The sequence below is a fragment of the Sus scrofa genome, chromosome 5 (assembly GCF_000003025.6).
Source record: "Sus scrofa isolate TJ Tabasco breed Duroc chromosome 5, Sscrofa11.1, whole genome shotgun sequence".
Classification (NCBI taxonomy): domain Eukaryota; kingdom Metazoa; phylum Chordata; class Mammalia; order Artiodactyla; family Suidae; genus Sus; species Sus scrofa.
In genome coordinates, this window is record NC_010447.5 from 101,115,564 (window position 1) to 101,130,062 (window position 14,499).

At 39.7% G+C, this 14,499-nt stretch overlaps 1 protein-coding gene across 8 annotated transcripts in view; it reads right to left on the reverse strand.

Moving 5' to 3' along the window:
- OTOGL (otogelin like) overlaps positions 1-14,499 on the reverse strand; it is a 218,730-nt gene that overhangs the window by 16,039 nt on the left and 188,192 nt on the right. For 7 of the 8 annotated variants that reach the window (XM_013998114.2, XM_021092805.1, XM_021092804.1 and 4 more), the window contains 8 exons: positions 13,443-13,584; positions 7,951-8,136; positions 6,068-6,280; positions 5,482-5,586; positions 3,765-3,872; positions 2,033-2,134; positions 1,417-1,521; positions 1,291-1,331 (listed from right to left, as the gene is read on the reverse strand). In XM_013998114.2, the coding sequence (XP_013853568.1) occupies positions 1,291-1,331; positions 1,417-1,521; positions 2,033-2,134; positions 3,765-3,872; positions 5,482-5,586; positions 6,068-6,280; positions 7,951-8,136; positions 13,443-13,584 (1,002 nt within the window). The remainder of the gene's footprint in view (positions 1-1,290; positions 1,332-1,416; positions 1,522-2,032; positions 2,135-3,764; positions 3,873-5,481; positions 5,587-6,067; positions 6,281-7,950; positions 8,137-13,442; positions 13,585-14,499) is intronic. The other variant, XM_021092807.1, reaches the window with a different exon arrangement.

The following is a 14,499-nucleotide window of genomic DNA, read 5'->3' on the forward strand; positions in this document are numbered from 1 at the left end:
TGTGAAGATGCAATGAGATAATACAGAAAACTTTTTATATCAGTTATGAGGAACTGCAGAAAAATACAATATAATTCCACTCTTTTCTGTAGGTATGTATGTGGTGCATACACAAAATAATCCAATGAGATAATTTTTATGAAAGTTATTTGTAAAGTTTAAACAGGTTGTGCGAATCACAGATGGTAACTCATCATGAGAGTAACTGTTAGGTTAATGCTTTTTAAAGTTAATTTAATTAATTTATTTGACATAAAAAATCTGTACATAATTGATGCGTATAACTTGACAAATTTGGAGAGAAATACATATCATGAAAGCATCACCCCACCATAGACCTATCCATTGACTCTAAAAGTTTCCTCCCACTCTCTTCTTTATTATTACATTGCGATAAGACCATCTAACCTGAGAGCTACCGTCTTAAATTTTTAAGTCTCTAAGACAGCACTGTTAAGAAAGTACAGCCATTCTCTAGCATCATTTATCCCTCAGGGCTGAAACTCGGCATCCTGCTTTTTAAATGAAACAGTGGCATCCTACGAGAGGTTCTGTTACTGTAAAAATGCCTCATTTATTCCCCAGAAGATAGCTTTGACATGGAACATCTGAATGAGTGTCTAATGATACACCTTATTTGAGAAGGAAAAGAAAAAGAAAATCTTTGCCAGAGAAAACATCTCTTCCTTGATAAACAGGGCCAGGAATATATCATCTTCCTTAAGTTTAAGAGGCATATCATGAAGGTAAATAGTTAAAGAAAAAAAAAAAGACTTGTAAAGCACCACAGGCTCCACCTAATGATTGAAGAAGTGACACCAGATCATAATTATTATTTCTAAAAATTAAACCTTTGGAATTCCTATATGGTTCCATGTTCACAGATAACTCCTAAGAAAGTACAGACAGATACATGTTTCTACCTCCCTCCTCCTCTAAAACTCTGCATTATTAGTGCACTTTCTTGAAGAATCACTGGGGAAACCCTTCAATATTGAGAGAATATATTTTTATATTGTGATTCATTTTAAGACCAGTGAACTTAACTATATGTAAGACTAGTAGTTTCAGTCACCAGTGGAAAAAAATAATGTATTGCACTTTCCCTTCTCAAGCAAAATATGAAATATTGACTGTTCCCTACAATCAGAGCAGATTATTTTAATCTACTTCAATACAACTGAACAAGCACAATTCCATTAACTGAGAAGCAATCAGAAATGAAAGCGACCAAGGAAGAATAAACTGATTTAAATTATATTAAAATTCAATCGAAATATGTGTTCTTACCACTTTACAAGTTGGCATAACAAGATTTTCACAGCTACATTCTAAAAGACAAAAATCAACATATTTATATTGATCAGAACATATTAACACAGTGCAGTAAGACTTTAAAATCCGAAAATTAGTTACCACAATGCCATGTTGGACAACATTGACCAGATACATTTTCTTTCACAAGTTTCATATCTTCTGCACAGTTGAGCAGCGGCATAGGACAAAGGTTTGGCTCACACACTAAACAGAAAAATTACATGGGTAAAAAGTTACTTCATGTAATTGCTGGTTTTCACTAGCGACCATTTAGCTGACTGCCATTGCTGATGTAGTGCATGGACTCGAGAGGACTCAGCTCTCCCCAGAGCTCTCTCCCACCACCCAGACTGCCCTGTGTCAGCGAGGACAGACAAATGACTTACAAGCAGGTATAACAACATTAGTAGACTAGGACACACTCATTAGGTCAAGAGCCCCGAGAAATGGCAGGGGGGCAAGAAGAGAGTGGAGTTCAGAAGGTCTAGAATCACCTGGATCACTAGAAAGTCCAGGAGGAGGAGACGTCACAGCTAATCTGTTTTGGAGCGGTAATGTCATTCTCTAAGAAGTGCTCTTTGATGTTTGAAAACATTAACAGGCTATTGAACAGGCTAGACCTAAACTGAGGTGTGAGGGAACAGTACCACCAAGGTGCACTGGCCTTCAACCTCGGACACACCCAGATATTTTCCGTTAGTTAACGTGTACTTACCACAGTAATACTGAGGGCAACAGACGTGCGTAGTGTTAAGATCCAAAGTGAGAAATTCCCCATCGGCACATAGCGGAATAGGCTGAGTGCAAGGTTTGCAAACTAAAGATAAACCAAAAAGGCAGAAGTCACAGCTGAGCAAAACACAAACTATCAGTTGAGATTACTGCGCACATAAAGTCAAAATAAAATACATTATGTTTAACAAAACAGAAAATAAGGAAGACAAGGCGCTAACAAATCTCCCTATTTGGTCATAAAAGCAGCGGCACCGTCTGAGGATATTGCTTTACACTTTCCTAAGCGCAGGGACACTGAAGAACTATCTTACCAGAATTATAGGACATCAGGAGTTCAGGAGTAATCTGTTCTTGCTAGGATCAAAATGCCATTGACTGACTTTAGGTTTTTCTAATTCACTACTTTTGATTCCTCCAATTTATGGAGGAACATCGTAGCAGGCGCCTGCTCTTCTGATCGCTTCAGCATCCCTCTCCCAACTTGGAGAGCAAGCCTGTGAAAGAACGCGAGGAAGTGTCCTGCCCAGGCCGTCCTAGAGTGACTCTAAACAAAGGTGCCTCCTTCTCACCAGGTCTCTGTGCAGGAAAAACTCCACTATAGATGAATCGGAATCTCGTTCTACAGCATTCGAATCATGAACAGAAGGACATCAAGTCAGGAAATGGAGGTTGCTGACTCAATCACTAGTAACTGCCACCTGGAGAAGCTGGTTTCTCTCTTTGCCAGAGCCTGACTGTTCTGCTTCATCTCGGTCACAGAAAAGCTTAATCCCCCTCAGTCTGCCCAGCCGCTGGTCTGTGCCCAAGCTGGCCAGAATCAATCACTTAGTGCCCTTCGCAGTCAAAGAACCTTAAATGGGACAAAAAGACGTCCATTGATCTTCACAGGTTCATCAGAAACCTACATCAATCAGCAGTCTTTGATATGATCATTCTTCAAGGAAACCGAAAAGAGAAAATTCTTTCTTTTTCAAAGTCCAGTTCATCAGACAATACACATATCACCAAACCCAGTCACTTCCCAGGCACCTTTCATGGCTACCATTCTCTTTGAGATCATCAGACTCACACAGGAGACACAGGAGATGAAGTTTTAAAGAAGTATTCTGGGGGTTCCCTTCGTGGCACAGTGGAAACGAATCTGACGAGCATCCATGAGGACACGGGTTCGATCCCTGGCCTTGCTCAGTCGGATAAGGATCCAGAGTTGCCATGAGCTGTGGTGTAGGTCACAGACATGGCTAGGATCTGGCGTGGCTGTGGCTGTGGCGTAGGTCACAGCTGCAGCACTGACTGGCCCCCTGGCCTGGGAACCTCCCTTTGCTGTGACTGCAGCCCTAAACACACACACACACACAAAAGAAGCACTCTGCTTAGCGGAGTCCTTTAGTCGTTTTTTCAAGGAGAGCCACGGCTACAAGAAAATAAGAAGAACTAGGTGCCAGCCTTATTTTTAAAAATTGATTATATAATCTTGATTGTATGTCGACTGATATGAATAGACGTTGTCAACAGGAAAGAGCACTACGTGTAATAACTGTCAAGAATCATCTGAAATGCTGTACGTTCTTTTCTACCATCTTATTCAGTTGAATTTTTGAGTATCTCAGCAGAATATTGGTTCCCGTGAGTGCCATGAAATTCACATCAAACAAGCCACTTTCCCCAGTCCCTTCCTCGACTTTGAGGAAATTATCTCACAGGAAACTCACCACAGAGGGGAGAAAAACAGCAAGGCTCTTCCTGCTGAACTTGAATCATGAATTGGTCTTCTCTGCATTCTGGTATCGAAATTACGGGGCATTTGGATGGGTCACATTCTGTCCGAACACAGAGATATTTGGAAATGTGTACAGAGTGAGATGAAAATAAATGAAAGAGTGTGGCGCAGTTCTCTTTGAATTTAGTGGTAATTAGCGCATTTTAAAAATCTTAATCTTAGCACAAACACATAGGAAACAACAGGTTACTTATATATATTACATACAAAATATAAAATACATGTAAATATATATTTTAAAAATATATACAACTTTCTATTAATCTCATAGAGATACTGATATATAGATATAGACATAGCAATAGATATATAGCTATCTTCTGTTATAAAATCTTAGCAGAAATATATAGTAAATGGCAGGTAATATTTAAAATATATGTGCACATTTAAAATACATATTTCCACAAAAATTAAATTTTTAAGTGAATTAATTATGCATTTATTTTATTTATTTTCACACCTAAATGATAAATGTTCATTGTTTCAGAGGGCCCGCAGAATTTACATTTCATTCTATTTTCACCAGCGATTGGTGGGTCCTGAGACTAGTCATGCTAATATGCAGCTTCAAACTGTTCTAGAGTCACTTAAGGATGATTTCCAGGTGGTTGGATGGGGGGGAGAATAATTTTGGCTCAACTCCTTCGTTGACAACGAACTAATCTGAAGAGGTTTCTTGTACATCCACCAGAATGATGGGCCAATGGACTGCTGCCAAAGCTATCTTCACACGTAACCCCAAGAGGCTACTACAGGAAACCCAGAGCCTCGGTCCCCTCTGAAGCGCTGAGAAAAAATCACCACCAAGTCCTGATTCTGGTCTACAGTCTTATCCTCGTGAACTTAGTACTTTCAATAACCCTGTCGGGAAGGAATTATTACTGTTCCTCGTGAGTTTAGCAAAGTTAAGTAATTCACAAATCATAGGTAGTGAGCATTTCAAACCTACTTTAAGAAGCATGTGAGTGTGTGTTTGTGTTAACGGATAGGAGGAGGCTGTCTACAGAAGTTTTGGGAAGTCCCCTGCATATGGGTCTCTTGAAAAGAAATTACAAATTATTACAGTGGTTGCCTGGAGCATTCTCAAACTAATTTAAAATGTATTAACTTGGGAGAAAAATATTCTTGTCGCTCCACCGTTTAAAAAAAAAAAAACCTGAAATGTATTTTCTACTCATTTTTCTCCTTACTAGACTTTCTACATATATGATGTCAACCCTTTTAAACAGGGAAAAAGAAGTGCCTGGTGAGGAAGCACACCTACAGCTAGCCAGAGCCCCATTAAACAAGTATTAGATGGAAAAGCCAAAAAGAATTGAAGCTTTGGAATAAGACAGACCCTGATTCTAGGTAAACTCTGCCGCTTTTCTCTTAATGATCCTACTAAAGGTTATTAACCTCTCTGAGCAGCAAACTACACATCTATAAAACAAGCAAATCAAGATACTCATGATTATAAAGATTAATAACTGAGAAAAATATATACTTTAAAAAAACCTGGCCAAAAAAAAACCTATCCTTAGCAAGACAGGTGAGCAAACAATCCTTTATAATAAACCATTTCCTTATAGACACAAAGAACGAGAATCTAATCCACTAATCTGCAGGAAGAAAAACCTCACTCCTACTTTTTCCAATTAATTACTCACCACACAGATATTGTGGACAACAAGAAAAAGGGCTGTGGCCAATGATCAATTTTTGACTATCTGTACATGTTGGAATGGCAGTTTCACACAAGGTCATGTCACAACCTGGAAATAGACAGAAGCATTAAAAAACTTTTGAACACAACAAAAATCCTGTGGTTCTAACTCAAAGCAGAACTAGGCGTCTCAATATGCATGTTTTTATGCTGCCACTAACCCCTTCAGCTCATAGAATCGTCACACGTGAAAAGTCAGCAGACTTGAGGTTTGTCTATTATTGTCTGTGATCCTCAATGGTCATAAGTCAAATATTCCCAGATTCTTTATCTTGTCACATATTTCTGAATATTACTAACCGACAATAGCCAGCGTTTTTCATGTCTGTCTGCAAAATCCACAGAACTATAACGAGGCAAAACTTGCTTTGAGAAGGTGTTAAGTGATTTATGGCAATACTTGCATTGCTACTTCAACCTGCAACTTTTTTTTAATCCCAAGAATCAGGTATACCCTGCTTTTTCACACACACACAATCAAGGTATTTTGTGGCATTAACAAACCGTAAGGCTTCAGCCTGTATACATACTACAAACTTCCTTTGAACAGCAGGTCCACTTATCAACAAAGCTCAGGACGACTTGAGCTTCTCGCTCACAAACTGGTGAGGGCGCCTCATCACAGTCAGGTTCTATGGGGATGATGCTGCTGTTCTCCAAACATCTGTACAGGGCGCACTCGTCAATGCCCCCATTCCAAACCTCCCCAGCAGTTCGAGGCCGGTCTTCACTATCCGTGCAAGCTGAAAAAGACAGACCACGGTGTATCGCTTAGCGCTGGTCATTAAAATAAACCAGGATGTGAGGTTTGGCTTGCAGACCGTGACTTGGCCCAGTGACAAAGATGACACGTCACTTTCTCAACTTCCTCCTTTCTTCATCAGCTACTAGCTTATGTTTTTCTTTAATGTAATTTTTTATGCATTCTTAGGGCCATACCCATACCACAGGGAGGGGTATGCTATGGCCAGGGGTCAAATCAGAGCTGTGGCCACTGGCCTACGCCACAGCCACAGCCACGCCAGATCCGAGCTGCATCTGTGACCTACACCACAGCTCATGGCAACACGGATCCTTAACGCACTGAGCGAGGCCAGAGACCGAACCTGAGTCCTCATGGATGCTGGTCAGATTCGTTTCCGCTGAGCCATGAAGAGAACGCCTTTCATGAAATTTTTGATGTGGTTCACGGAAAGCACTTTCTCTTTTACAACTATCTGCAAATTTGCATGTCCTCTTCTATAAATAAGATGATTTGTTATTTGTTTTATTCATTTAAGTCTTGTTAATACAATTCATTTAGCTTGAACAAACCCAGTAACATAAATTTAAATTATTTTTAAAATATTAACTGTTAAAGTTGTGTTTTAAACACAGTTTAAACTGCTTTATAACTGTTAAAATATGGCAGTCTCTACCCCACATTAACAGGTTTGTCCTATCAAAGTTCAAAACATTTTTGCTTCAAAATCTAAACGTGAAAAGTAGGCAACCAAGCAAAATATTATTTGGTGACTCAGTTTTATCATGAAAGTTTTACTGAATGATAAATATGGCCCTTTAGTAGTTCTTTAGGAAATTATAAAGATAAATGTAGTGACAACTATATTCCCAGCTTTCCTGAACTTATTTTATTTACTATCAACACAAACTCAAAGGTCCCTAAAAACAAATCTGAGCATGCCTGTGTATCCTCAAATTCTTCCATAAATACTCTCTTCAATGGCAAACACAAACTTGTTTCTGGAACTATATATGCATTTCACTTCTACTTGCCTTTCTCTTTAATTATTAGCTTTACTTTTGACTATAACAATGAGTCCTATGATTGATAAAATACTGTACTGCAATTTTCTCAGTTTTGAACTTCTTTTCATCTGCAGCCACCACAGAGACAATGTGTGAGAATAAAACGATTTGAAAATGAAAGCAGAAATATTCAGTGTTTTCTTCCAGATAATAACCCTTTCTGACATTTATTGAGTGCTTATTTTTCTCTAGACACTATTGCAAAATTCTTTCTATTATTTCAGGTATCCCACACGAACCTTGTGGGATAAGTGCTGTTATTTTCTTCACTTTACAGACACGCAACCTTAGGCTTGCAGAAATAGACGAATCATTAATATACGAAATCACCGAAATTTCAATTCAGCCCAAATAGTATTTCCTTCATGCTTAGTTTGAAATATCCCTTCTCAGCTTTTATAGGCAGAAGTAGAGATTAAAACATACCACCACTGGAGCTGCTAACTTTGGTGAGGTCAACTGAAATCATATTAAAACCAAGCTACATATTCACTTCCTTTCCAACACGTAGGCCACCTCCAATCAGCATTTCTCAGCACAGCTAAGATCTAAAAAAGTCTTATTTGCTGGGTCCCGAAGATGCTGCTTTGTGTTTTCTGCTTACCACATTCTTTCTCAGGAATGCACCGAGTTGAATCTGGCCTGTGAAGAATCGTCCCATTTTTGCACACACAGTCTTCCCTTAATTTCAGACACGAAGAGTATCCATAGAACCATCTGTTCAGACATGTCCTTGCTTCACAAGGCTGCACACAGGGTTGATATTCTTTCCCCTCAGGGCAACTCAGAGCTATGAAAAAATACAGGAATTTTTGCTAATGATAAAAGTGACCCCCTTGTGTTCTAGTAAAAGGCAGACATCAGTTTTCTTTCTTAAAATTCATTTAGCACATTTTCAGTCTCTTCGACATCCATTTTTCATTTACTGTGTAACCATAAATCAGACACAAACAATCAACAGGTATTTCTGAGCATCTTTTAGGTGTTCTGCTAGTACTATGCTACAGCAGGAAAAGTTCAACGGATTTTTATCTAATACGTATGACCAACAGGCAGCCCGAATGTAGTTGCCTAAGCATGAAGTCAACTATGAGGAAGTTACTTGTCTACACAGTGGAAGGAGATAGAACAGTCTACTGAGAATAAATAACAGAAAATGTTCTAAGTATGCAACCCAACGAAGTCATAAAAAAGAAAAATTCTGTGTGTTTAGGCTTAATCCCTCACTGTCAAAAGAAACTAAGCAGTTTCTAAATGATGTTTCAGAAAAATTCTTGATTTTCAGTGATCATAAAAAGGGATACTGTTAAAAAATAAACACTCAGCTGGGAGACAGAGTGTAAACTGGTAAAATCCCAGTGGAGAGCAATTTCATGGACTCCAGGAAAACTGAAGAGGCCCTCTGTTGCCAGTGAATCAAGCAACCCAGCTCTTAAATAGTGATTCCCTTGGAGGGGCAAGGAGCAGAAAGGCATAGGACAGGCACCAGAAGCTGCTTTTATTTCTGAAGTGCAATCTAGTGTTTCTGACATACTATTCTTTCACTATGCATTTTATTCTTCTTTGGGGAGGGATGAAAACTTTTGCTTGAGTATTTTAGTAGCTCTTCTATTGAATTTATTTTACCATTTAATCCCCTGAATGACTCTAATTTATTGGACGATATTTTCTACATAGAGAGAAGAGACTAGCGATTGCCAAGGGGGTGGAGAGGGAGGGAGCAGGACTGGGCCTTTGGGACCAGCAGAGGCCGACGAGCACACGCAGGATGGGTAAACAACAAGGTCCTGCTGCACAGCGCGGGGACCGACCTCCAACACCCTACGTGCACAGCGCGGGGAACCACCTCCAACACCCTACGTGCACAGCGCGGGGAACCACCTCCAACACCCTACGTGCACAGCGCGGGGAACCACCTCCAACACCCTACGTGCACAGCGCGGGGAACCACCTCCAACACCCTACGTGCACAGCGCGGGGAACCACCTCCAACACCCTACGTGCACAGCGCGGGGAACCACCTCCAACACCCTATGTGCACAGCGCGGGGAACCACCTCCAATACACTGTGATAATCATGGAAAAGAATGTGAATGTGTGAGTATGTATAACCACACACACTATAAATCCAGTATATTTCCATAAAATAAAAAAATATAGTTTCTATAAAATGTGCCCAGGATTGGTGAAATGTTTAATAAAATGTGTATGAAAAAAGCCTAGGTGTTAATCTAGCAACCAACTGTCCACATACAAAGTTATTACAATATTATTGACTATATTCCTTATGCTGGAATACGAATCACTGAGGTTTACTTACTTTATAACTGGAGGTTTGTACTTCTTAATTCCCATCACCCATTTCACCCCTTCCGCCAGCAACCAGTCATGTGTTCTCTCTTATCTATGAGTCTGGTTTTGTTTTGATTTGTTTGTTTAGATTCCATGTATAAGGGAGGTCATGTGTCTGTCTTTGTCTCACTTCTTTCACTTAGCCTAATTCCCTCTAAATGCATCTATGTTGTTGCAAATAGCCATATTTTATTTTTTATGGCTATATAATGTGCACCATATCTTCTTTATCCATTCTTCTACTGATGGCACTTAGGTTGCTTCCATTTTATGGCTATGTAAATAACTCTACAATGAAGACGGGGTTGCATATTCCTTTTGAGTTAGTGTTTCTGTTCTCTTCAGGTAAATATTCAGGTGTGAAACTTATGGACCATATGGTACTTCTATTTCTAATTTTTTTGAGAAAATTCCATACTATTTTCCTTTTTTGTCTTTTTTTTTTTTTTGGTCTTTTTAGGGCTGCACCTGCAACATATGGAGGTTCCCAGGCTGGGGGTCCAATCAGAGCTGCAGCTGCTGGCCTATGCCACAGCAACGTTTGATCCAAGCCGTGTCCGTGACCTACACCACAGTTCATGGCAATGCCGGATCCTTAACTGACTGAGCAAGACCAGGGATCAAACCCGCATCCTCATGGATGCTAGTTGGGTTCACTAACCACTGAGCCACAACAGGAACTCCTTTGTCTTTTTGGTGACAGACATTGACAGGTGTGAGGTGATATCTCACTGTGCTTTTAATTTAAGGTCGCCCGATGATTAGTGATATTGGGCACCTTTTCACGTGTCTGCTGGTCACGAGTATGCCTTCTTTGGAAAAATGTCTATTCATATCCTCTGCACATTTTTAATTGGGTTTTTTGTTTTCTGATGTTGAGTTGTGTGAGTGTTTTGCATATTTTTGACATTAACCCCCTAGCAGACATAGAGTTTGCAAACATCTTATCCATTCGCTAGTTGATAGTTTCCATTTTGTTGATAGTTTCCATTTTGCTGATAGTTTCCTTTACTGTGCAGAAACAGTTTCGTTTAATGCAGTCCCATTTATTTATGTTTGCTTTTGTTCCCCTTGCCTGAGGAGGCATATTCGAAAACTATTGCTAAGACTCATGTCAAAAGGAACATCATCTGTGTTTTCTCCTAGGAGTTTTATGTATTCAGGTCTTACGTTTACGCCTTCTGTCCATTATGAGTGTGTTTTTGTGTCTGGCGTGAGAAAGTAGTTACTCTTTTGCATGTAGTTATCCAGTTTTACAAAAACCGTTTATTGAAGAGGCTATCTTTCTCCCTATTGTACGTCTTGCTTCCTCTGTCATAGATTAATTGACCATATAAGTGTGGGCTTATTTCTGGGCTCTTTATTCTGTTCCATTCTTTGTGCCTTCTTTTGTGCCAGTAGCATACTGTTTTGACTATCATAGCTTTGAAATGTAGTTTGAGATCAGGGAGGGTGATACCTGTACTATGAAGTCAACTATGATGAAGTTACTCCTTTTCCTTTTTTCTTTCTCAAGATTACTTTGGCTATTTGGGGGTGTTTTGAGCTACTGAACAAATTTTTAAATTATTTGTTCTAGTTCTGTAAAAAATTCCTTTGGTATTTTGACAGGGATACCATTGACTCTCCAGGTAATTTTTGGTAATGATAATTTTAACAATGGTAATTTTTTTCAGTCATGAGCATGAACATGGTATGCTTCCACTTGTTTTGGTCATCCTCAGGTTCCTTCGTCAATGTCTTAGAGTTTTCCAAGTAAAAATCTTTTACTTCATTTGGTTAGATTTATTCTTCTGTATTTATTATTTTTGATGCAATATGTAAATGGACTTGTTTTCTTAATTTCTCTTTTTGCTAGTATGTCATTTGTGTACAGATTTCTGTATATTAATTTTGTACCCTGTAACTTTACTGAATTCATTTATTAGCTATAATCTATTTTGGTGGTGTCTTTAGAATTTTCTGTTTAGTATTATGTGATCTGTGAACAGCATTGTGTAATCTATGAACTGTGACAGTTTTACTTGTTCCTTTCCAATCTGGGTACCTTTAATTTCTTTTTCTTATCTAACTGCTGTGTCTTGGACTTCTGATGCTACGCTGAATAAAAGTGGTAAGAGTGGGTGTCCTTGTTTTACTCCTGACCTTAGAGGAAATGCTTTTAGCTTTTCACTGTTGAGCATGATGTTGGCTGTTGCTTTCTCACACATGGTCTTTAGTGTAATATGTTCCCTCTATACTCACTTTGTTGAGAGATTTTTGTAATAAGCGGATGTGGAATTTTGTAAGAAATGTTTTTGCACCTATTGAGATGATTTTTTTATTCTTCAGTTTGGTAATGTGGCTTATCACACTGATGGGTTTGTAGATACTGAACCATCCTTGGCATCCCTGGGGTAAATCCCACTTGACTGTGGTGTATGATTCTTTGAATGTTTTGTTGAATTCAGTTTGCTAATGTTTTGTGGATAACTTTTATATCTATGTTAATCAGCGATACTGGCCTGTAGTTTTCTTTTCTTTGATGTCTTTTTCTGTTGTTTTTTTTTCAGCAGGGCGCACTCTCCCCAGTCACCAGAGGTATATGCTCTAGGATCAACCTCCTATGCAGGCTGTGTGCACCCTTCTGTTGTGGCAGGTCCAACTACTGTGGGTGCACTCCTTGGCAGGGCTGGCCCTTGGCCCAGTTTACTTGGCCACAGTGGCTGGGGGCCACTGCAGGGTAGGGAAGGGATTCTGCATGGCTCTCTGCACAGCCTGGAGGACTACGGGCCAGTGCAGGGCCACCGAAGGGCAGATAAGCCCCCTGGAACTAACAGGCTAGAGAGAGGATTCCAAAATGGGCTTTGCCAGTGCCAGTGTTATCACAGTAGAATGGGCTCCCAAAAATGCCTATGGCCAGTGTCTTCACAACCAACAAGAGTCTAGTTGCCTCCTGCCTCTCCAGAAGGCTCTCCAAGATCAGCAAGGGGTTCTGACCCAGGGTCCCTTCAAACTATTTCCTCTGCTCCGCCAAGTGGAGCGTGGGAGACTTTGTGCACACTCTTCAAGAGCAGAGTAGCTGTTTCCCACGGCCCTCCAGCTCTCCTAAATATAAGCCCCGCTGGGTTTCAAAGGGAGAACTGCTGGGACGCGTCTTCCTCATGCAGCACTTGTAGGCTGGGGGAGTCGACATGGAGCTCAGGTTCCTCCCTTCTCAGGAAAGATCGGTAATTGTGATACACCTCCCGTTTGTGGGTCACTGACAAGGAGTACGTGTCCCGTTTGTGGGTCACTGACCAAGGAGTACGTGTCCCGTTTGTGGGTCACTGACCAAGGAGTACGTGTCCCGATTGTGGGTCACTGACCAAGGAGTACGTGTCCCAGCTACACAGCATCACCACCCTCCTAACCATCTTGCTGTTGTTCCTTCTTTAGGACAGGAAAAATCTTTTCTGCTAGTCTTCAGGTCTTTCTTGGAGTTGGCTTCCCTGTAAATAAATGTGATTTTGGTGTATCTGTTGGAGGAGGGGAGCTCAGGGCCTTCCTTCTCTGCTTCCTTGACCACCTCCCTTTAAATTTAGACCAGAATGAAAACAGAAGTCGTTTAAGTGGGAGAACTGAGCTTGAACTACAGGTTACATTGACATTCATTTTACTCCTCCAAAATGATTTTTCAATGAACAACAAAGGAAGAAATACCAAAAAAAAAAAATGGAATGGTATTTGACTGTTAGAAAATATTACTTGAACAGTGCTACTTACGGCAGTAATCAGGTGTTCTCCACCGAATACAAACGTCAAACTTGTTGCATAGAGCCACGTATGCAGAAAGGGCATCACATTCATAGTTCCAAAAATAGGTGTAATTGATCCACATCTTTTCACAAAAATCCTGTGGTGAAACCTGGAGATACATCGTGCCTTGAGGTAAGTTACATTGTTTTAATTCTCTAAAGGCCCTAAGCTAGACTAAAACTATTTAGAGAATCAAAAGGGAGCAAATTATTATTCATTACAGTTCCTCTTCGGCCCTAGAGTTTCGAAGTTTCATAATATTAGATGTCATCACTGAATTTATAATTTTTAAACACATGTTTTAGATAAAATAAATACCGTATGTATTCATCTATATAAACCTAGCTTCTAAAGATGGAAAAGAAAGACAGTATATGGACCTAGTAAAAATCTATTTCTGATATTACATTTTGGGATCACAATCTTTGCATATATATATATATATATATATATAAAGATTTTGATTTACTACGGATAAAATTGGAAGCTCCGAAAGCTTTCTTTAATGATACATGGCACTGCTTATTAAATGAGGTTATAAATACTTCTCAAAAAGTATGTACTAATATTGAACATTGTCAAATAATTTACATAATTTGCCAAGGCTCGATTTAGTTAGACTCACTTTTTTCTACAGATTGTTTGATTTTTATCTAGAGATATCTGAAATCTAAATAATTTAACTTATAACAACATTTACTTGAGTTTTTCTCCATTCATTTATTCAGCAAATACACTAAGCTTCTAGAATCAGATGTGGAACTGGAACACAGGTCAAAGTGTCAGGCAAAAATACTTAATATTTTTCATCTCCCACCATTTCTTCTTCCAGGTCTCCATCTATAAAAACCAAGATTCTGGAGTTCCCGTTGTGGCGCAGTGGTTAACGAATCCGACTAGGAACCATGAGGTTGCGGGTTCGGTCCCTGCCCTTGCTCAGTGGGTTAACGATCTGGCGTTGCCATGAGCTGTGGTGTAGGTTGCAGACGCGGCTCGGATCCCGCGTTGCTGTGGCTCTGGCGTA